Here is a 23174-nt window from a genome sequence, read left to right as displayed (position 1 = left end):
AAATATGGGGTACCCCAAACTCCAAGTGCAGGGGTGGCCTCAGTTTACAGCGGTAGGTTGGTTTGAAGGCACTGGCCGGCGAAGGGGTCCTGGGGACCGATATTTGTGTACCCCTTTTCTCTTTTTCCGAGACACCTCACCATATAGTCCTACTGTCCGCTCAGAATTAAACAAACTGGCTACCGTCCTTCCGAGGGCCAGGGGCTGCCGCCCCACCTGGAATCGAATTCCAGAAAGCTCAGGTGTGAGGTTTTCGGCGTGCATCTCAAGGCGAGGAGGCGTTTCCGGGCACAGGGAAACATCAAACACACAAGCTCTGACTCGTATTCAGACTGAAATTAATGGGCAGGCTTCCAATTTCACATCCTTCTGTCTCCTCCTCCCAGGCACCTGCTAGGGAATAGGACCCTTGGAATGATTTAAGAAACTAATAGCCCTGGCCGGTTTGGCTCAGCGGTTAGAGCGTCGGCCTGCGGTCCAGAGAGACCCGGGTTCGGTTCCCGCTAAGGGCATGTACCTCGGTGGCAGTTTGTCCCCGGCCCTGGTTGGGTCGTGCGGGCGGCAGCCACTCGATGTGTCCCTTTCACGTCGATGTTTCTCTCTCTCTCTCTTCCTCTCTCCTTCTCACTCTATCTGAACAAAAAATGGAAAAATGTCCTCGGGTGAGGATAAAAAATAAAAATAAATAAAAAGAAACTAATAACAGGCTGACCTATGCCCTCTACACAACTGACCGTAACGAGTCTGTCTTCCGCTCAGGCGGGAGACCAGGGAGAATACACTTGCTTCGAGTCCCGCAGAGACTGAGCACATGGCTCAGTGTCTCCGGGAGGGGACCTCGGAGACTTACAGGGCTCACAGTCATTCTGGAATCCCTCCCTCCTGTCAACAGGCACCGTGGAAGCTGTGAGCTCACCGTCCAGAGGAGATAAACACGAAATTAGCCACAGGCAAGAAGTCACAGGAAATGTAATTTCAAGAAAACGGCCTGAGGCTAGCGAGGCCAACTTTCTTTATTTGTTCTGACAACCCTAAAGAGATTTACTGCCTTGGAACACTGTTCTTTTCCTTAATAAAGGCTTGAACAACCTCTGATATTAAAGTTTTCAGGACTGTTTACAGCCATATGCTTCTTCTTTATTGTTCTTTATTGGCAGAAAGTTGAAAGGTAATAAAGGCATGTGTTGTTTTTTTTTTTTTTAAATAATTCATCTGAGCTCTGTGTCTAATTTCAGTCCAGGCTGCATGTCACAGAAAGGGAAGAAAGCTCACATGGAAAGCACAGGAGGTTTCGTTCACGTTCACTTAAAGATCTGATGTGGAACCCTGGCTGGTTTGGCTCAGCGGTTAGAGCATCGGCCCACAGACCAGAGATTCCCGGGTTCGGTTCCCGCAAAGGGCATGTACCTCAGTTGCAGTTTGTCCCCGGCCCCAGTTGGGGTCATGTGGGTAGCAACCAGTTGGTGTGTCTCACATCGATGTTTCTCTCTCTCTTCCTCCCCCTCTCCCTCCTGCTCTATCTGAAGATAAATGCAAAAATGTCCTTGGGTGAGGATGGGAAAAAACAAAAATCTGACGTGGAACTTTTTTGTGTGTTGTAGGAAAACAATGGCCTTGAAGTTGGACTTCTTAGTTCTTTCTCACTTATACAAATTATAATTTTATGACACCCAGCACATGCCATTTGGTTCTTTCTTTGAACACGTGTGTCTTCACCTCCATTAAATTATTATTTTTCTTCAAAGGAGACTATCAAGAACGAATTTCAAGAATGAATATCATTTTTCACAAATCACAGTAGGTTACGTGGCTTATTTAGCACAAACACTATTCATGGTTTGCTTAAAAAATTTTTTTCTCTACTGATTTTAGAGGGAGAGAGAGATAGAAACATCGAAGAAAGAGAACATCAAGGGGCCGCCTCCTGCATGCCCCCCTGCATGTGGGGACCGGGCCCACAACCTGGGCATGTGCCCTGACCGGGAATCGAACCAGCGACCTCTTGGTGCCTGGGTCCACACTTTTGTATACACTTTTATATATTTTTAAAAAATTTATCTAACAATACATGGCAGTGAAGGGGCTCAGAACAGGGTTCCCCAAGACGTGAGGCTTTGTCACGTGTATTATTTTGAGCTGATGGCAGTGGACACCTACAGGTGAAGGAGAAATGCCCTCCCTTAACTGCCTAAACGGATCTAAATTGGGGGCCTCGCCCATAATTAGAGTTACGAGCAGAGACAACCATTTTTTTTTTCTTGACCTATCTATATGGCCAGGCAAATATCTAATTACTGATCATCTGCTCTTCTCATCCATCTGAGAACCTCCTCCCTTCCAAAGACTCAGGCCTCTGACCTTATTCCTTGAGAGGATAAAACAACCCTCCGTATGACGGGAACCTACAAGAAACGGACTCTCCGGGCTACATAGCCGCACGGAAGGCAGCATGACCAACACCCCATTAAGTGGTGGCCATGGATGAGGAAGAGCCCCCCAGAGGACAGAGCCAGGCAAGCTAGGAAAGTCCTGTCCTAAAAAGATACCTGATATAAGCCAGACTTTTGTTGGGGTAAGCCACCGAGATTTGAGGGTTAATTTGCCATAGCAACCGGTGTTGCCGTCTTGTTTGTTTATTTCCCTCTGTCCCTAGCGTCTAGCACGCACTGTTTCTGTAACACGTCTCTGAACATGTTTTCGGGTTCATACTCAACGCGTAGCTCCATTAGCCACGGAGGCTGCTGTTTTCATGCAACCTGGTTGCAATTCTGATCAATGCCAGGTAACCAATTATTATCTTTATTGTAAGAGAGAGAAGCCAGGGCATTTTTTGGGGACATTTGTGTTGAAAATTCCCGATGAAAAGAACTGAAGTCACGGTCTGTGTGGTATAAGAACTCGGGAACCTAATCATTGTTTGTTCCAGAGGACTTGGACGTATTTCTAAAGAAAGTCCTTATTTTTGCTTGCAGGAAATCTGTTGCCTCCTCCTTGGCAGAGATGGGATGACCCTCCAGTCTGACCCAAGTCAAAATGATACATCCTGACCATATGCTCATTTGATTTTTAGAGAGTATAGATCCTGAATATTTGTGCCAGAGAATATATCCCTGAACTCTCTGTTGTCTAACTTACATCAACCCCTACAGGGTATGTTATAGGTATTCAGATAACATACAGCTTATTCTATTATTATTATTATTATTATTATTATTATTATTAATTATTTTTGAGCTAGTTTTATCCTTGGACCAGGCTGGAATATCCGAACTTCCTTGTTTTTTTCCCTCCCCAACATCCATCCCATCCCACCTACACCTTGTGACATTGTTTGGGCTGAAATCCATTTTTTTAAGTGACACTTGAGTTTCCTAAGGAGATACTGCATCCAAACATCTCATACAAAAAAAAAAAAAAAAAGATTCCTGTGAAAAGCATTTGTTGCAGGAATGCTGTCGAAGACACTGCCTGCTGCCTTCCTCGGGCTCACTCTGTGACAAGGACAGGGGGCCTCAACCATCACTGCATTTGACAAAAATCTGCGGAAACAGAGCAAAATGCCAACATCTGTAATGTTTGGGGGGGGGGCGCGGATACAGAGGTGTGTGTTTACTATTCTCTATACTTTTGCATATTGTTAAGCCAGTTTAGAGTAATAGTAACACCACCAACAATAACAACAACATCACTCGACTTATTGGCCCGTGGTATCCACTTTCAAATTTCATGGCCTTCCTTCCTCTATCAGATGGCGTGGGAGCACGGTTAGTCCATGTGCAACAGACCCAGCTTCAACCCCGTTTCTGCTACTTCCTGCTTGCTTGTTTTCTTTTTTTTAAAAAAAATATGCTTTTATTGATTTATTTAGAGAGAGAAGAAGGGAGAGGGAGAGAGAGAAACATTGATGTGAGAGAGAAACATCCATCAGCTGCCTCCTGCACGCCCCCTACTGGGGATTGAGCTCGCAACAGGGCACGTGCCCTGACTGGGAATTGAACCGGGGCCTCTCAGTCCATGGACAATGCTCAGTCCACTGAGCCAGGCCGAATGGGCACCACTTACTGCTTTCTAACCTGGGGTGAGTTACACGGCGCTTTGTGAGGCCTCAATGGAAGAATGTGTGCCATGTGCTTAGCAGGGTGCCGGGGACCCGGCCAGCATCACTGTGAGTGAGCTCTTCCCGCGGTGTGGGACTGCCTAAGGGGGCCACACTATGGGCAGCTTTCTATGCCAGTGAATATTATCCGTGGTGTTAAAAAAATAACAATGATAGAGTGAGAAACGTTTCAATGTCCTCGGGGCACCGGTGCGTCTATATCCTCACGGGCCACAGAGAAGTTCAGGCCAAATTTACGCGTGCTGGTGGGACCTCATGACCTGGGTAACTCCGGTCTATTCCCCCCTTGGTTCGGAGCCCAGCATTTTGTGGCTTGCTTTAATTCTCAATTTCATTTTATGTTCCCCTATAAACCGCGTTCGATCCCTTGCGCAGTGCGGTAGGGATACCAGGGAAAGAGGAAGAAAAATGCCAGGACGGCAGGAAGGGAAGGAGGGAGGAAGAGAGGGTTTGCGATACGAGCGCTCGAATGCCTCGCGGTGATGTTCAGCCTCGGATGTGCGCTCACCGGCGTGGATGCGCGCTCACCGGCGCGATTTTCATTGCGTGCGGTGCTCTTTGTGCTCTTCGCCTCCCGGGGTCTGTTCTACATTTTGACTGGCATTAAGCCTTTAGCTGTTATCCCTGGTGCAACGGTGGGTCTTCATAAAGGACGCCCCTCGAGGGTGTCACAGGTTCCGATGCACGCAGGTGTCTGAAAAGTCCTGGGGTCATTTCTTCATTCTCTGTGTGGGGATCGGGCACGCTGGCTTTTTTTTTTTGGAGCAAATGTTTCACCCAAGGTCAGTCTCCCTCAAGTGCTCACCCTGGGGTGTGCTCAGGGGACGCCAGTGAAGTTCATGACAGCGCTGGCCAAACCCTGCTGGGAAGGATACCTGCTTCTCCGAACACTGTAAACGCTAATACATATCATCTAAATCACATCATGTGTGAGTGGATACAAACGCATAAAACGCCACCTTAATTCCAAAGGCATTGTTCTATAGTCCTTTAAAACTCATCTCTGAATTAACCTTTTGGTTTTTGATTAAAAGTAGATTTTATTTTATTTAGTTATCTTTTATCTTTACCCGAGGACATTTTTGCATTTATCTTCAGATAGAGCCGGAGGGAGAGAAGGAGGAAGAGAGAGAGAGAAACATCCATGTGAGAGAGACACATTGAGTGGTTGCCACCCACACGACCCCAAATGGGGCCAGGGACAAATTTCAACCGAGGTACATGCCCTTAGCGGGAACCGAAGCTGGGACTCTCTGGTCCCGGGCCAACACTCTAACCGCTGAGCCAAACCAGCCAGGGCTAAAACTACATTTTAATTTGACATTATTTAAATATCCGTGTCCTTCTATTTTATTGTAACTGGGGGATATCAGAACAGGTTGAGGAGATATGGATGCTTCCTACTTTTTGTTCAATTATAAAAATGCAACATATGCTTCCAGTAGAAAATGAGGAAATTCAGAAAACTCTAGAGTCTAGAGGAAATGAAACTATTTGTAGTCTGTGCAGAAACAGTCATAATTAACATTCGAGTGCATCTCTCTCCATACATCCTGGAGGTTGTAGACGTTCTCAAGATGGATCTGTAGATTGCTTCAGGAAAAAAGATCAGAGTTTTTTTTTGGGGGGGGGGGCTCTAAAGGTATTTTTGGAATGACTTTCATACTTGGCAAGGCCTCCCTGCCCGAAATGAAGGTGGGCAGGAGGCGGTCTGCCCTGCTTTGCCACAGAGGGGCCACCGTCTTCTTCCTCCACCACCCCTACCCCTGGGTGCCTTCGGGGCTGAGGAGGACGGAGCACCCCACCACAGTCTTTCCCAGCTGAACTAACGTGTGTCAGGGCGCCTGGCTTTCTAAACACATTCGGAGACCTCAGTGCCATCGTGTGGCCTCGTTGGCGGAAGGAGATGGGAGGGCTTTCCGACACCCGGGGTGCAGTTCTTAGGAGGGAACGTGTGCCGTGCCCATCGGGGAGCCTCCCGGACCTCACAGCCCTGGGCGGCCCGTACTGTCCACAGCGCTCCCTGCGTCCTTCCTCGGGGACTGCGGTCCTGTTCTCTTGGAGGGTGATCCCCCGCTCCCCACGCTAGGCATGATTTGGTTAGGGGTCATCAGTCACTGTCCTTACAAAAGGGCGAGCACGTGACCCAAGCCAGGACCATCCCGGGGATTTAAAAATGAGAACGCCAAGAACCTAGGACCTTTGTAGCAAAACTGGAAGATGGGAGCCTAGTACCGCAGTGTCTGTGTCCCTCACAGAGAGGTGGACAAGCAGAGAGGACAGAGGGAGAGAGAGATGGGGGTGGGGCAGGCTCATTTGCATTCTGGGGTTTTGTGTTTTTGTTTTTGTTTTCACCATCCAGGTCCCCTGGATTCTCTTGTAAAAGTTTGGTTTCCCCTTTCTTAAATTCCAGGACCTTTTCTAGGAATTCTTCCCACAAATGAATCTGGAATTGGTCTTTCGTCACTAGCAACCAAAAGAACCCTGAGCGATGGGACCAGACTCTCTCCGAGCCCTCCCCCCGCCCCTGGGTGGTCTGCTGTCTCTGTCTCATCCACTGCCTGGATTTCTCGGGCTTTTTGGGCCTCAGGAGCCCCAGGTTCTTACAATAGTCTGCCCCCTCCAGTGGGCTGTGGCCGGCTGCGGCTCTGAGCAAGCAGACATTTGTTCTTAAAGAGTCGCTGGTGAGCTCCAGGGACCCCCCATTTAACAGAACGTGCCGGAGGGGAGTCCTTCCCAGTCTGTCCTAACTCCAAACTCTCCTTTGGGAAATACAGGCAGAACTGGCCTGATTTGGCCTATCCCTCCCCCCTCTGCTGCCACTCACCCCTCACCTTTGCCTGTGGGTCCGCAGCCCACAGGGCTCGGTCCTAAGAAGCAGGTGTTTTCCTGCAGACAGTGAGGGTTAGCTCTGCACGAGTCTATGCTGTGGTGGTCTCCTGTGTTACACTGTGTTTAAAGCCAATTACTGACCTCTCTCTCTTTTAATCTGTTAATATTAGTTTGCAGTGGTAAAAATGACAAATCACCTTAAGAGATGCCAGACAGCATGGTTTAAAACAGGAGAACGTCTCCAGTGAAAAGCCACTGAGCACAACGTTGATAACATGGGATGAACCACCAGTGATGGATGCAGAGGGGCTTGGTTGACTCAGTAACTAATCTGCAGAGGCTAGTATGTGCCAGGCTCTCAGCCAGGTGCAGGACCCCTGTCCGTGCCTGTGACGTCACCTCTTCACACCGTGCGCGATCGCACAAGAAGCTGCAACTTCACATTGTCCTTTTCCTGGGCAGACCTCTCCTTAAACTACGCTCCAGCACTAACAGCCGTAGGCCGAGCGTAATCCCCGTATCAGGTTATGAATCTGACACCCGCCCGTGCTCGGAAAGAGACAGGGTGGCCCTCCTTTGACCCCGGGCCCCTCGGCTAGTAGCCGACGCTGAACGCGGTCTGAGGCTGCTGAGCCCTGCCAGGCGGCACTCCACTCCGCTGGCGGAACAGTGTCCCTGCAGTTCTATTCTGAGCTCCGAGAGAAGCCGGTGAGTGACAGCTCCGGTCCTTGTTCCCTGGGCTCAGTGCCATGACCTCCTCGGGCTATGTTTCATTCATGGTGCCTCCCAGGCTGCTCCTCATTGTGAAAATCGGTGGTAGCGGTAGGGACAGTCCATGAACCTGACCTCAGAGTCCAGCATGTGATCACACCACCCCTCTGTGTGCCGAGAGCCTGCGATTCTGGGGGAAGGTCTGTGTTTTGAGGATTTCAAAAGCCTCCACAGAGACAAAAAAATACAGTTATTCCTATCGTGGTAGAAGGGGGGTGGAAACAGGTCAGATAAACCGAAATACCCTCTGCTGGGAGATGCAGTGAAGCTTCAGACACCTGAGCGCCCAGAGGCGAAAGATGGTGCCAGGGGTACAAACAGGAGGCTGGTGGCTGCGGGGGCCACAGCAGGAAAGCCGCAAAGAACAGGCAGAGTGCACCACGTCTAGCTTCTTCCTACGCGACGTCGTCACCAGCGACTTCCTCTCTGTCCTGGCCAGACGAACCCTGTCTTTCTGCTTCCCTAGCTAGAAATCTGCAGGAGGAAGTAGGAGCAGGCATTTGGTCCCGGCCTCCCTCCCAGACCACACCCAGTGAAACCAACGGCCGAGCTACAGAGGACAGAGGTCTCCTGCCGTGTCACACAGCGCTCACACGCACCCGCCGGCGTACCTTGAGCGTCACGGTCCTCTCGCGCCGCGTGATGTTGACACTGTGGGGCTGTCCGTTGGCCATGTTCCGGTGGTCCACCTCAATGTTATAGGGCTCTTTGGTGCCGCCCAGGCTGTACTGAATCTGTAAGTTGCCTATGCGGGGAATAGGAAAGAAATCCCATCATTGCTTTGTTCCAGGTTTCATTGCAATAGAACTTCTCCCAGCCCTGACACGGAGATTTCTGTGACACCCTGCTCCCGCCTTGATGTCGGTCAATACGCCGCCCTTCTGAGTTCGGATTCCCCAGCTCCGGGGCACGCTAACCCATGAGGGTTGACCGCACCAGGGACCTCGTGTTCGCCTTCAACCAGAAGTGAGCCACCCGTGACCACGATCTCGAAGTCAAAGCAGCAAAGGGTATAAATGATCCAAGTTGGGAGTGTGCCCGGGAAGGAAGAATGAGAATATATATATAGGACTGTGGAGACCCTTGCAGGGGCCCCCATATGCTCTGAAATGAAAAACAAAAATAAATAAATAAATAATAAAATCAGCAAAGTGTGCTATTCGGCATGTGAAAGACTCATGGGCCTACGATATTGAAAATAAACATAATTAATAAAACATGCACTAATAGGATTTGGGGTGGCTTCCCCTGACATCGAGGGAGCAAAGCAATTACTTTTATTTGTGGTTAGAGATGGTTTTGATCACAAAGCAGAACAAGGGCCCGGTGGGCTTCCCAGACCCCCCGAGTCCCTGTCGTCTCTGCGACAAATTATTCTTTTTCCCTACTTTTTGTTTCTTCCCAATAATGACAAACAATATCCAAGACTCGTGTGACAGTCTAGGTCCTGCTTGGAATGAATCTGTACAGCAAACATGACTTTTGTGTCTCATTCATGATTTTTAAAGACCTCAGTGTCTTCATCTTCTTTTTCACTCGGATTGGAATCTCATTTCCATTGCGAACATCTCAAGATCAAAACATGGAGTCTGACCAACTGCAAATCACCTCGTGGATTCCATGTGGCCTCTTTCATGTTCCTTCTAGAGGAACAAAACTGATATTCTGATTTTTATTTAATTTTAAATTTTTCCCCCCTTTATTGATTTTAGAGAGAGGAAGGGAGAAGGAGAGAGAGAGAGAAACATCGATGAGAGAGAACATCGACTGGCCGCCTCCTGCATGCCCCCCACTGGGGATCGGGCCCACAACCTGGGCATGTGCCCTGACTGATAATCGAACTGGCGACCTCTTGGTGCATGGGTCGATGCTCAACCACTGAGCCACACCGGCGGGACAATATTCTGATTTTTAAATGGTGAACTACAACATGATAATTAAAACTCAGTACACAAAAAGAAAAATAAATCAAAGAAAGTCCACCATCCCGAGATAACGACTCTAGATACCTCCTTCCAGATATTCTCATGCACTTACATGTACCTAAATAAACGCGACAGGTTCTAAACGCTGCCTCTCCTGACCTAGCATTAGAAGTGCCATTTACAATATTCCACCAAGTCTCCGGAGTTGAAAGGAACCTTCATCAGGACAATCAAGAGTTAAATGCATTTCTTACTTTTGCTTCTTATGCGAATTTAACAAACTTTCACGAGTTCTGAGTTTTACCTTAGTGCTTTACTCTAGATCTCTTGGCTGACGACATCTCAACCAAGTCTTATCAGTTTCGCCCCTGAAATGGGCCTGAAGTGCCCCACTCTCGTCCATCTCTGCACTCACAGGGGCCCTCGGTGCCTAGAGTGTCCTGGCGTGACTCCCGTAGGAGCTGCTCACCTGGCAGGCTCAGCTCCATCAGAGCTTGGCCCCGGGTACCTTGCGCTGGCCGCTCTGTGCCGGTGACCGGACGGCCACCACCCGGGCTTGGAACACCTCATCATAACCCATCTGTCCTGCGGAGTGACCATCTTGAGTCCACTTCCCTCTCAGGTGTGTCGCATTTCTCTGCTCTTCCTCACTACCAACCCCATGAAAGGAGACGTCTTGTTGGCGCCTCAAAAGCAACAGGTGCAAAACCAAACTCCTGACCTTCCCCACACAGACATTTCATTGCAATTCCCCACATTCCCCAGCTCCCTCCATCCCTCCAGCGATTCCTGCCCAAAGCGCCAATCCCCCTCTTCCTCCCAGATTGCACCCATGATCCGTCGGCAGATCTTGGCTCTTCAAGATGTACCTCGAATCCTGCTGCTTTTCATCACCCCCGATGCTACCTCCAGACCAAGGCAGCAGCATCTCTGGCCTGAGTGATCTTTCTAGCCTCTCGCTTCAGCCTCACCTTCTCTCACCAGGTCTCTGCCCCTCACATTCCCAGCTCCTCTCCACCTGGCAGTCAGAGTGACCCCTGCGCAGAACCTGCCAGTGTTTTCCTCCTATCTCATTTGCCGTAAAACTCTTCACAATGGCTCTCCAGGCCCTGTATGGTCTTCCGCTGTCACCTCTGACATACCCTCTTATCTGTCTCCTTTCTCACTGTGACCTCCTAGCTGTTCCTCCAGAGGCCAGCACCTTCCTGCCTCAGGGCCTTTGCACTTTCTGGTTCTTCCATCTAGGATGCTCACTCCCCAGTTACCTGCCTGGCTGACCCCTCGCCCCCTTCAAGGTCTTGGCTCAAATATCATCTTCTTCGTAATTATTTCTGTGACTTTTTCATTAAAAGCAGAATGTACCCACTCCTCTCCCTCGGCCCAGCCCTCTCTTTCTGCCTGATTTTTTTCCTATTACAGTTCTTACCGTACAACATACTCCATACTTCCTTACTCTGTGTATTGTCTGCATTCTCCCGCTCAAATGGAAGCTCCGTGAGGGCGAGACTTTTTGTTTACACGCGTTAGGGCGTTATCCCAATGTGGAGAATAATGCCTGATACTTAGTGGGTGTGAATAAATATTTGTCGAATGAAGGAATGATCATCTCTCTGCTTCTGTGCTTTTTCTTCCCACCACGTTTTCTTGGCAGAGAGGTCTTTTCAAAATGCATAATTGATGATTTCACTGGCTCACGTAAAACTCTTCAAAGCCTCCCAGTTGCTCGTAAGATGAAGACATACATTGTCAATGTAGCTTACGATGCCCTGTCCAATCGGAGTTCTGCCTGTTACTTTATTTTCATATCATACTATTTACCCTCTCGCTTTTTACGTTTAAGTTACCTTCGACTTCTCTTATTCCCTAGAATAGAACATTCTCTTCCCCACCTCACGACTTTTGAATATGCTGCTTCTCTTCCCTATTCTTCAGTGTTTTACCCTTTTTTCCCGTTATCCTAATGGCACGCAAAACGATCTATTGTTTGGGAGAGTGAGGTGACCAGGCAGTTATTTGAACGACGTGCAGAAATTTGACTGTCTCGAGTGACTGTTTTCCTTGTTCCTTCTGATGCTCTAAACTTGTATAATCGCAGCCAGTTTTCTTGAAGATGTAGCTGTGTTCACTCATCATTTATTTATTCATTTTTTTCAGAACACAATTCTTTAGTGATTGTGCAAAGCGCCGTTGAACCCAACTTTTCGAGGTCAGAAAGGGGGCTGTCTGTTTGACTGTATGTGTGCAGTCACTTCTAATACAACCAGCCCTCGTTCCCCAGGGTGGGCCAGGCAGCACCTGGATCGGGGGGTACAGAGAGGAAGCGAGAGGTCAGAGGGACTGGTAATTATGCAAAAACCTGGACATTTGCCTTCCTCCTGTCTCTGTCATCATGTTTCCTTTGGGTCCCCCAGCTCATTAAAATCAGTACTCAGTTGTTTTTCTTTTTCTTTTCCTCTTTTCGGGCTTTATGACTTAAAGCGTCCATAACCGCTTCACTTAATGGCAACAGAAATCATTTGCTTTGGGAGAAAAGACGAGTCGGAACTTTGGATTTTTACATAGTGAGTATCCATAAATAGTAATGGCAATATTCTTGAATACTACCATGCAAACGCTAGATCGACTGCTTTCAAATAATAGCACACGAGGAACACGAAATGATGATGGGGAGACTATTAGTATTTGTTCATGAAAATAAAACGCTGTTCAGTGGAGAGACAGCTCACTTCTCACACCTCGTGTTCATGTCCTGAGGGCACGGAAGCCGCGTGAGGGGACCACTCTGGTCCTGGCCGCAGCCATCACCTGCTTCCCAGGTCTACTCTCTCCTGGTTGTCACCTGTGTCATCATAGACACCCACAGGGCACCTCCTGGGGGCTGGAGCTCCTCATCTCACCGGGAAGACAGGGCGTATGTATGAGGAAGACAGATGACATCACAGAGCACCGAGTGCCAAGCGATGACATTGGAAATGAGTGTAACAGGCGATTAAAGGAAGGAGACATGGTTGAAAGGAGGCGAGACTTGACCTGGGTCTGGAATGAAATACGGGGAGGACCACTTCGCACAGTATGTGGTCGTCTGCCCGTCACGCTGTACGTCTGACACTGGTACAACACGGTATTGAATGTGAACTGTAACTGAAACACAAAAGAAAACGAAGAAGAAAGGCAGGTGTTGGACCAGAGAGGAAGGTGGAGCTTTTCCGGAAAAGACAATGTAAGAGGCAGGAACACAGATGCCCACGGAGCCCTTGGGGAGGAACGAATTCCCTGAATATGAAGAGCAGGGAGATTTGTCGCTGGACGTGTGACCGGGCGGGTTAAATCAGCGGGTGCTGGATAACAACGAGCTCTGACGCGTACAGGTCGTGCTGTGCTTCTCACGTATTAACTCACTTGATTTCCACAACACCCGATGAGGGAGACGGCATTTTCTAGAGCAGGAGACTTAGACCTCAGAACCCACAGATGCGGGTGTAGACGGCAAAGCCTGACCTTCTGCGTCCACACCCCGAGTTCTCGCCCACGGGGCGGCTGCTGGGGCTCGACCGGAAGGTCGCAGGACCTGGGACTTCTCCTGTCGTCCTGCGGGGGGCACTACTCATTCCGATACTGTGTATACAGGAAGACCCGCTGTGGCCGAGGTGGGAGGTTACGGTGGAAGAGGCTGGAGCAGGAGCCGGGTTAGGACAGAGCACCCCGTGGACATGCTAAGGAGCCCTGCTGTCCCATGAAGGGTGACTGGGCCCCAGGAGCCCTGTGGGAGGAGAGGGCTGCTAAAGACACTGGGTTGTGGCCTCCCCAACACAAGCCCATCCATTTACCCAAGTGCATTAAAACAATGCTCTATGTGAGCCTGGCAGGAAGACGGGGGGACAGGGGGGGAGCCCGGCCCTGGGAGATGTCTGCCCAGAGAGGAGCGGGGAGGGAGAAGGAAGGGCTACCCTGGACGGCCATGAGGAGAACCGAATCCACAGGACGTGTTAGCCCGGAGGGCCCACAAGACGGGGGAGGGTGCAGCATGCGCGGATGACTCCAGGCCCGCGAGTCCAGGGGCCCGGGGCCCGAGCACCGTCAGAACGGGGAGGGCTGCAGTGGCGACAATGCAGCTTGGGTATGTTGAGTTTGAGGGGTGCCGGGCATTCAGTGAAGACTTTCTAGTTAAAAAAAAAATATTTTGGCATAGTCCTCATTGATTTTTCCCCCCCTAAATGAATTCCCTGGTTATTTTTAGCTTTAAATCTCAATTAATAAAAAATTCAGTATTTGAAGTATAAAAAAGCCACAGTTTCATCAGCAGTTTGAAGATGGCCTCGTGAAGCTTGACAGAAGCTGACCGGCTGTTTTGCAAATGCACCGAGAGCGTCCTGGGGTTAGGTGCCGTTTCCTTCTGCCCCCCGCTTTCTCATTTTCTGTAGCCTTTTTTCTGACCAGAACAGTGACCCTTCCTCCGTGTGGGCACTGACGTGTGCAGAAGAGCAAACCACCAACCCAGACAGACACCTGCTGCTCACCTTGTTGCTCTGCTTGCTCTCCGTACACTTTTACAAAGTTAGGCTGACCTCGGACGGTTGAAACTGCATCGTGCCCTTTTTTTGGTTTAACATGATATTGCTACAAATGTTTTTTCTCTTCATGAATATTGTTGTGTGTTGTTTTATCCTCGCCTGAGGACATTTTTGCATTTATCTTCAGACAGAGCGGGAGGGAGAGAGGGACGAAGAGAGAGAGAGAGAGAGAGAAACATCGACACGAGCCAGACACATGGAGTGGCTGCCACCCACACGACCCGGTTGAGGCCTGGGGACGAACCGCAACCGCGGTATGTGAGCCTGGCGGGAACTGGTCCGCGGGCAGACGCTCTAACCGCTGAGCCAAACTGGCCAGGGCATGAATACTGTCCTTAATGGATAATACTATTGCAGAAAATGATGACTTTTTTACTAACCAAAATTTTACTAAAGTGGGCTTGAGAAGTCTCCAGTTCCTCTCTGTAACACCCTGATGGACACCACCATGCTAAACCTTTGTCTGGGTTTTGGCTAATTGCTTGAGGACTAATTTCTTAACGGGAAAATGCTAGGGAGCATTTATTTCCCCGTCGTTTTAACCTACATTGCCCAAAGAAGTTTAAGAATTTACTCTTTTTCAAAACTTAAACGGATTTGGGTTAATAATAATGATGATTCTAGGTTCCCATGGAAGAAGACCCAGTTGTCAAAGAAGGCAGCAGAGCCTGACCCTCGGCAAGACGATGAGAGGGACCTCCACGTTGCCAGCCACGAAGCTCTCTGGGAAATGAGTTAGAGAGACTTGCTCCTTGGTGCACCGAAAATATTTTCGTTAATGAAAAAAGTGATCTTAAGTCTCTAGGTGTCTTAGAACTCAAGTTTATATGCATTACCGATGTCTACTCTTCTCTCCAAGGCCGTGAGGACAGTCTTGCATCCCCACCGGGATGCCTGTCTGAGCCTCCCGGTCTGACCCTCTCCGGCTCAGTGCGAATTCAGAGATCAGGATGGTCCCGACATCACAAGTGTGACTATACCCCTGTTGTAAGAGACTTCTATGTCAGTGATACAGTTTATGGATGTAAAATTCTGAGAGGGGTTGGGAATGCACATGTCTCTGTTTCTCTGTTTCTGTTGAGCGTTCATTGGTTCTGTGGGAGCTGACTGATCATTATCATAAACCAGGGTAATCCATTGATTTATATAAAATCAATTTCACTGCTTCACGGCTCATCCCTACTTAGTACAGTGTTGAATGTGCTTATTTCTTACGAGTAAAAAAAAATCATTATTATACATACGAAGCCGTCTCATACCATGTAATATGGTTCTTGTAAAGAACGCAACAGGCCTTGGCAACATTGCTACTGTAACACATTGCGACAAAGCATGAAACAGACCAGCTGCTTTGCTGGTTCTCAGATGAGGACATGGCAGATGACCTGCTCAACTCCCTGTGGGGAAGAGAGGACACGCCAAGAACAGACTGGACTCGTCCTAGAACATCCCGGCCACCCCGCATCGCACAGCCCGTAGCCCGGCTCACCGGAGGGCTTCACGAGGACCGCCAGGAAGTCGGTGGTGAGGGAACTGACGTAGAGCAGGATGCAGGGAGCCTTGGACGTGCTGAAGCTGAACCGGATCTCCTCGCGGGCCAGGTCCGGCGGGGGGCCCTGCTGCTCCGGGGGGCTCTCCGGTCTGCCGGATGCCTGGAAGTTATACCGCAGCCACATCCCCTCTTCAAAAAATGCACCAACATCTGTTGAGAAGAGAAGGAAAGAGAACACTGAGAAATGAGGAGACATCGGAGGCGGATGCCGCCACCAACTTAAACGCAGGTGGACCGTGAGTTCTGGAATGGCCTCTCGGGACGGACTGTGGCTCCAGGAAGGGGGTCAGACGGGGGGACTTCTGGGCAGATGGATGTTATTTCATCAACACGAATACACCATCAAAAAATAAATAACAGAATCATGCAACAAGGTAGCCATCTGTGAGTTTAAAATACAATAGCAAGATTGTGCTCACACCAGGTAACTAATTTAGGTCGAAGAGATACATCGAAATGCAGGCAGCGTTGTGATATCAGCCCCCCATCCAAGGTGCTCCCGGGCACTGCCCGTGTCTTGGCCTCGCTTTGGATACAATCCCATAGGACAGCCCCTGAGCCCACCCGGAGCTCGGTGTCCTGGGGGCTGTGCACAGCGTCTCAGACACAACACAGGGCGTTACAACCGGCTCGAGTTCGGCTCTGTCATTAATGAAACAGTCATGTGGCCTCAGGGGAAGTTTCCTGACCGGCCTCTCCAGGCCTCAGGATTTTATCTGTGAAAGGGAGATAGCAAGGCTGAAGAGACAAAAGATAATTTAAAGGAATTAGCACATCATAAATAGTATCCATTCTCACTACCCCTTCAGCAGTGTTTCCTGCAGCCTAATCGGTGCTAATTGGTTTTTAATCATTTCCCAGCAGACGGGCTCCTGCTGTGGTTTTTCCTGCTGTTTGTTCCGGAAAGTTCCGAAGTCACCTGGGGCTCACTGTGAAACACGAGGCCCCTTCCGAGATCTGCGGGTGCTCAGAGTGACCCTCTCACCGCCCCTAGACGTGCCCTCCCGAAAGCGTTTCTCAAAGTCTTTGCCCATGGGACCCACCATTCCCGTCCCACTGAACTACCACTGCGCAGAACGTACTTGGTGAAACATTGTTCCACGTGGTAACTGACAGGAGGGACACACTGGAAAAGGTCACTTCATCCGGGCGTTGTGAAGCTTGTCCTGTCGAAGAGCCAGCGGAGCCGGCACCGCACAGTGACGCGGGTCTGCTCTCAGACCCCCGTGGGCGAATGCGGCCCTGACGCTAACCAGGCGTGTCAGCTTGGCCCACGGCTTGGAGCTCTCTAAGCCTCAGTTTCCTTCTTTGAAAATGGGCACACGGGCTGCTGTGAGGATGAAGTGACCGATGTATCGCACTTGGCCCAGGGCCTGGGATCGGTGACCAACGATCAGTACAGATTAGTAAGTTCCATTACAAAGCCTGGTTACCATGTCTGTTCTGGGCCACAGATGCCACCCCGTGCCCCACCTGACACCACCACACACAGGCAGTCCTCCAGCAAGTCACCCAGGCACGGCTGCCGGGCACCATGCTCCACCTCTTGCTGAGTTGTGGTTGAAAGAGTTCAGGTGACTACAATCTCTCAACTGGGGGAGCACTATTTTCCTCCTGACCCTCCTGCCCAAGAACTTTTACAAACATGTGTGTGCGCACGTGTCTCTGTGTGTATGCACATGTGCGTACTTGCGTTCATGCATGCACGTGTCTGTGTGTATGCATATATGAGCACATTGTGTGCATGCGATCATATGTGCACGTGTCTGTATGTATGTATGTGTGGGTACATGTGTGTGCATGCATTCATGTGTGCACATGTCTCTGTGTGTATGCCTGTGTGTATATGTGCATGTATGCATTCAGGTGTGCACGTGTCTGTGCGTATGCATGTGTGTACATGCATTCATGTGTGCACGTGTCTCTGTGTGTATGCATGTGTGTACATGTGCTCATGCGTGCATGTGTGTTTGTGTGTATATGGGAGGGTGTTGTCCAAATGATGGGGGGAACTATTGGCATTTAGTGAGCAGGGGCAGGACTGCTGATACCCTCCGACATGTGGGACTGTCTTACACGGTTAAGAACTGTCCTGCTCAGAAATGCCAGTGTCCTTGTTGGCAAACACAGGATTAAACTACACGAATCCACACTAGTCACTGTGTGACTTACGGGAACATAAAGATGCAGGAAATGCATCACTGCCCTCGAGGGGCTTCCCGTCCCGCAGCAGGTGTGGAAGGAGACACACCAACAATCTAACACGGGGTGAGTGTGTTCCAAGTGCGCGGGAGTGCTCTGTGGTTTTCTCGCGGGTTGTGTGATGAGAACCCCGACTCGCCGCCTGAGGACCCCAGCCGGTTTTCCCATGTGCAGCAGGCATCCGCCCAGTGCTGGCTGTGTTCCAGGTTGTGTGCCCGGCTGTGTGCCAGGTTGTGTGCCCGGCTGTGTGCCAGGCTGTGTGCCAGGCTGTGTGCCAGGCTGTGTGCCCGGCTGTGTGCCAGGTTGTGTGCACGGCTGTGTGCCAGGTTGTGTGCCTGTGTGCCTGGCTGTGTGCCAGGCTGTGTGCCAGGCTGTGTGCCCGGCTGGATGCGGGCGCCGAGGAGACAGTCCTCACTCTCGGTCTCAGGGATGCTTTCGAGGAACAGGCACTGTGGTGAGCACAGGATCAGTGTACACAGTGGGGACACTGCAACACCAGGGGCACCAGCCTGGTCTCCAGGGTCCTAGGAAGACTTCCTGGAGAAAAGACACGGGAGGCAGGCCCCGAAGAGCCAGAGGCTGGCACTGTGTAAAGGTGGAGAAGAGGAGCAGCTTCTCGCTGAGGAAGCAGCGTGGAAACCCACCTCCGCCTGGTAGCAGGCTCCCCCAGCCATGCATATGCGCAGAGCGCGAGGTCCCGGGGGCGGGGCTGAGGCACGACCACGCCCCTGGTGCCCCGAGCTGAGCAAGCCAGCCAGGGGGGAACAGTTGGCGTTTCTCAGCTGACCTGGCGATGCGCAGGGCGACTCCTGATGGGGCATTCAGAAAGCTAAGGATTTTACTTTTTCATTAAAAATTTTTTAAAAATTGATTTCAGAGAGAGAGGAAGGGAGAAGGAGAGAGACAGAAACATCGATGAGAGAGAACATTGATTGGCCGCCTCCTGCACGCCCCCCACTGGGGATCGGGCCCACAACCTGGGCATGTGTCCTGACCGGGAATCGAACCAGTCGACGCTCAACCACTGAGCCACACAGGCCGGGCAGAAAGCTAAGAATTTTAGATAAACAAACCAAAAACATGCCACAGAGAATACGTTTGGTGGGGTGTAGAGTCATTGTTTACAAGCTTTATGGGTGCACGTCCGTTTTGGAGGAAGGGTTATTCCATGCTGAAGAGCGTTACTCTGAAACCACGTCCTACGACGGTATTAAACCAGGGCCTCCGCGTGCTGTGAACCATGTAGGGTTCAAATCAGCAGAGCCGCGGCTGTTGTTTCAATGTTTCGCTTCGTTTCCAGGGAATGCCGAATCACTTAGGAAAGTGACATCCCAACCCTTCCGAATGAATAACCAAAACCACGAATTTAACAAGCCCCAAGTAACTTCTTTCCCCTCGTTAAATGGTCAAAAATGATGGCTTTAGAATAAAGTCTTTAGTTTTTATACTAACATGAGATAGCTTACGTGTTACAATACTCATTTCTGGATAGAAAAGGATACTTTTTGGATCTAGTTATGCTGAGGTGTATGATGCTGGCATTCCAAGATGTGTAACGGAAGGGATTTGTTGAATTATATCCTGTTTCTCAAAATTTTGGAATACATTATGCCGTCGGTTGACTTAGGATCAAGAAGGTGACAGACATTTTGAAGCCAACAAGTAATCCTGTCTGAACATTTCTTGGTCCTCAAAATGGATCCTATGTAGACTACCCCTAGTTGGGGAAAATAAGTTTGGAATTTTTTTTTAAATCCTCACCTGAGGACATTTTTTTTTGTTCAGATAGAGGGGAGGGAAAGAGAGGAAGAGAGAGAGGGAGAGAGAGAGAGAGAGAGAGAGAGAGAAACATCGACGTGAAAGGGGCACATTGAATGGTTGCCTCCCACACGACCCAACCAGGGCCAGGGACAAACTGTAACCAAGGTAATTGCCCTTAGTGGGAACCGAACACGGGTCTCTCTGGACGGCAGGCCAATGCTCTAACTGCTGAGCCAAACCGGCCAGGGCAAGTTTGGAAATGTTCAAAATAAAATCCACAAACCATACATCCCAGAATGACACCATAAAGACATGTTGCCCCGTGTCCACCCAAATCCCTGACACTTACGTTGGGAAAATGAACACACACTGGCCATCAGCCCCGTGATTAAATCCCCCTCCTCTCTTTCTCCTCCAAGTTCAGTAATTCTCTTCCTTTTGCCTTTTCACTTAGGATTTCTTTTGCAACCTGTGTTTTTTTAAATAGACCTGATTGTTTCTGTTCTCTAATGTCCCCACAAGGACCCAGAATGCAAAGTCCCCCACTTGTAAATGGGCTGTTTTCCAAAAGTTTATTTTAAAGTCAGTAACCTGCCATCTGGAAATCTTCCCCGTAGAAACAATGCCTTACATGATGGTCAGTTTTTGCCAGGGTTGCCTACAAATGCAGAATCAGTCCGGGTGGGTAATAACAGCTCACTGAAGAGTGTCACTGTGTATTAGTGATTAAAATGACAGCAACCACAACACAAAGGTGAGGCTTTATCGTGAATACGAGAGCTCCGGGACCTCTGTTCCCACAAGGATTTCATCTCCTGTATCCAGTGGTAAGCCGGTCAATGTTAAACGCTGGCCCTCCAGTGGGAAAAACCTGGTTTGCAGTGTCTGCCTATTCCCATGGTGTAAGCACTCATACCTTGGCTTACTTCAAGCTGTCAACGTGACGTCACTAAGCATGGAGTGGAGAAGAGAGTTCACAGTGGATCTCCCAGCCTGTGAACTCCCTCCAGCATACCTTCTTCCTCTACCACCCAGCCTCTGACCCAGTCATTCATGAAGACTATATTTATTGAGCCACGCCCCCCTCGTGGCGGCTTGGGCTGCTATAACAAAGTACTATAACTGGGTGGCTTGAACAACAGCAATGTAGTCTCACAGTTCTGTTGGCTGTAAGCCCAAAATCAGAGAGGCAGCTCTTTCTGTCCCTCGTGAGGGCCCTCTTCCCGGCTTACAGACAGCTGTCTTCTTGCTGTGTGCTCACATGCGAGAGAGAAAGAGAGAGAGGGAGAGAGGGGGAGAGAGAGAGCGAGAGAAGGAGGGGGAGAGAGAGAGAGAGAAGGAGGGGGGAGAGAGAGAGAGGGAGAGAGAGAGGGAGGGGGGAGAGAGAGAGAGGGAGAGAGGGAGAGAGAGCGAGCGAGCGAGCGCATACTAGCTCTCTGGTCTCTTCTCATCAGGCACTAATCCCATGATGAGGGCCCTAATCTCATGACTTCGTATGAACCTAATTACCTCCCAAAGCCTCATCTCTAAACACCACCCCACTGGGTTTAGGGCTTTGACGTACAGGTGTGGGGGGAGAAGCAAATATTCAGTCCCCAATGTCAGACTTCCTCCTTTTTATTTTCTGCTGCACACAAACATTTTAATATCTGCTTACTCCTTCCTGCCTTCCAACGCTCTCCTCTACCTTGTCCCGGCTACCCCACTTCTGGAAAGTTCTGTATAGCTTCTGGAACACCTGGGGAGCTGACTCTGTACCAGAGGAAGCAAAGGCCCGAGCCCCGGCCTCAGGGTCATGGCTGAATTCCACTGCCCAGAATGATCACTCTCACGAAACGCTTTTTAATTTATCATCTAGTAAAAAAGTGACGGGGATTTTATGGAGTGCCGCTCCCGGCGACAGTATCCATCACCTCTGTGTGGGCAGGCTGCTTCTGCATAGGCCGGCTCCTCCCGGCCACCTGCAAGGCTGCTCTGTGTACACCCGGTTCCCATTGGACTCCCCGGGCCCCGCCACCCTGAAATGCAATGTTTCTCTCCTGGCCTTACATTGGCAAAACCTGTTTTTCTTTTTGTCCTCAAGGGCTCCACGCTGATTTCCCTCCTACATTTTGCATTCAGTTTGTTCGATGTGTTCTTCAATTGAATCACTTTGGACTACAGCATTGCACCTGGGATGGGTTAGTGGTCACCCGCGCGTGCTCTGTTTCCCGGGATGCACGGCCTCTGTGACCACTTGCCTGTCCCGCTCTCTGAGGGCCGGGCTGCTCCCAGGTCAGCTTCTATGTGACAAGCTCCGAGGGTCTGAATCTGCACCTAGGGGAAGAAATACCAAAGAAAAATCTCCTACGTGCAGCCCCCGAGGCACAGATGTAGCGTCTATGACTGTAAACCCAGCAGTAAGCGCCGCGGTCTCTGAGCGGACTGTGGAGGAAGGAGCCGGGGGCCTTCTCGCTTGGAGTGTCGGACACAGTGGCACCGAACAACTTGGCTGGAATCTTAAACAGGAGGAGAGTTGGCACCCAGACTCCCAGGGCCATGCCTCTGACACCGTGTTCATGAGCATTAGGCGTGGATGGCAGTCAGCAGGTTACGGTGCTTTAGGGACCGCAAATACGACGACTTCGCTGTAGCCAACTTCATCTGAGATTAATGTAAGGGATTAATGCGGTGCACGTGGAGGGCAGGGATCAAACGATGTGTGCCCCTGGTCAGGCAGGTCATTCCCTGGCTGTGGGTTTGAAGTCACTCCCATCTTAAGAAACCCTCCCTTGAAATTCCACCTTCTGCTGGCCAATCTTTTGACATGTTCTCTGACGTATTCATTCAGTGCCTTCTACATACGAAGCCACGAAGCTGTTAGAGACTGAACAGGGAGTTAATGGTATCTAAGTCAGTCACTGAAAGAGAACGAGTTTTCACTGAGACTGGGGGTAGGGAAAGCATCCCAGGAAGAGAAAGAAGCATGTGCAAAGGCCCTGAGGTAGGAGGGAATGTTGAGGACCAATGCAAAAGAAGTCAGGATGGCTAAGACGGAGGGAGAGTGGCAGGAAGTGAGGCTCGTTGAGAGAAAGGGAGTGGTGTTTTGAAGACTTTGGTCTTGGTATAGAAAGTCACGGGGACCTCAGAAGGGTGTTTGCTACACACAGGTTGACACAGCCCGATTTGCAGTTTTCAGAGATCACTTTGGCTGCAGTTTGGCGGATGCATTGCGGGGAAAGGAGAGGCTTAGAGGTAGACCACGGAAGAGGAAACAGGATGATGGTTTGGCTGCCTACAGACCTGGTGGGGGAGTGCTCAGAACAAAGAGACAAAAGGGCGAAGTGCACAGAACCTGAGCACAGTTAAGAAGCAGGGATGCATGTATGTAAATATGTGTGTATATACTTCCCCCAGAAAATATGAGAGCACACACCACACACACACACACACACACACACACA

At 50.0% G+C, this 23174-nt stretch overlaps 1 protein-coding gene across 1 annotated transcript in view; it reads right to left on the bottom strand.

Annotated features, from left to right (window-relative positions):
- The window catches only part of CNTNAP2 (contactin associated protein 2), a 1693809-nt gene that overhangs the window by 101665 nt on the left and 1568970 nt on the right, over window positions 1–23174 (bottom strand). The window contains exons 19-20 of the mRNA XM_036246733.1: window positions 15706–15918; window positions 8332–8465 (exon numbers count right to left, since the gene is read on the bottom strand). Of these exons, the coding sequence (XP_036102626.1) occupies window positions 8332–8465; window positions 15706–15918 (347 nt within the window). The remainder of the gene's footprint in view (window positions 1–8331; window positions 8466–15705; window positions 15919–23174) is intronic.

Source organism: Molossus molossus, unplaced genomic scaffold, assembly GCF_014108415.1.
Source record: "Molossus molossus isolate mMolMol1 unplaced genomic scaffold, mMolMol1.p scaffold_m16_p_7, whole genome shotgun sequence".
Taxonomy (NCBI): Eukaryota; Metazoa; Chordata; class Mammalia; order Chiroptera; family Molossidae; genus Molossus; species Molossus molossus.
This window is presented reverse-complemented; position numbering and strand designations above follow the sequence as displayed.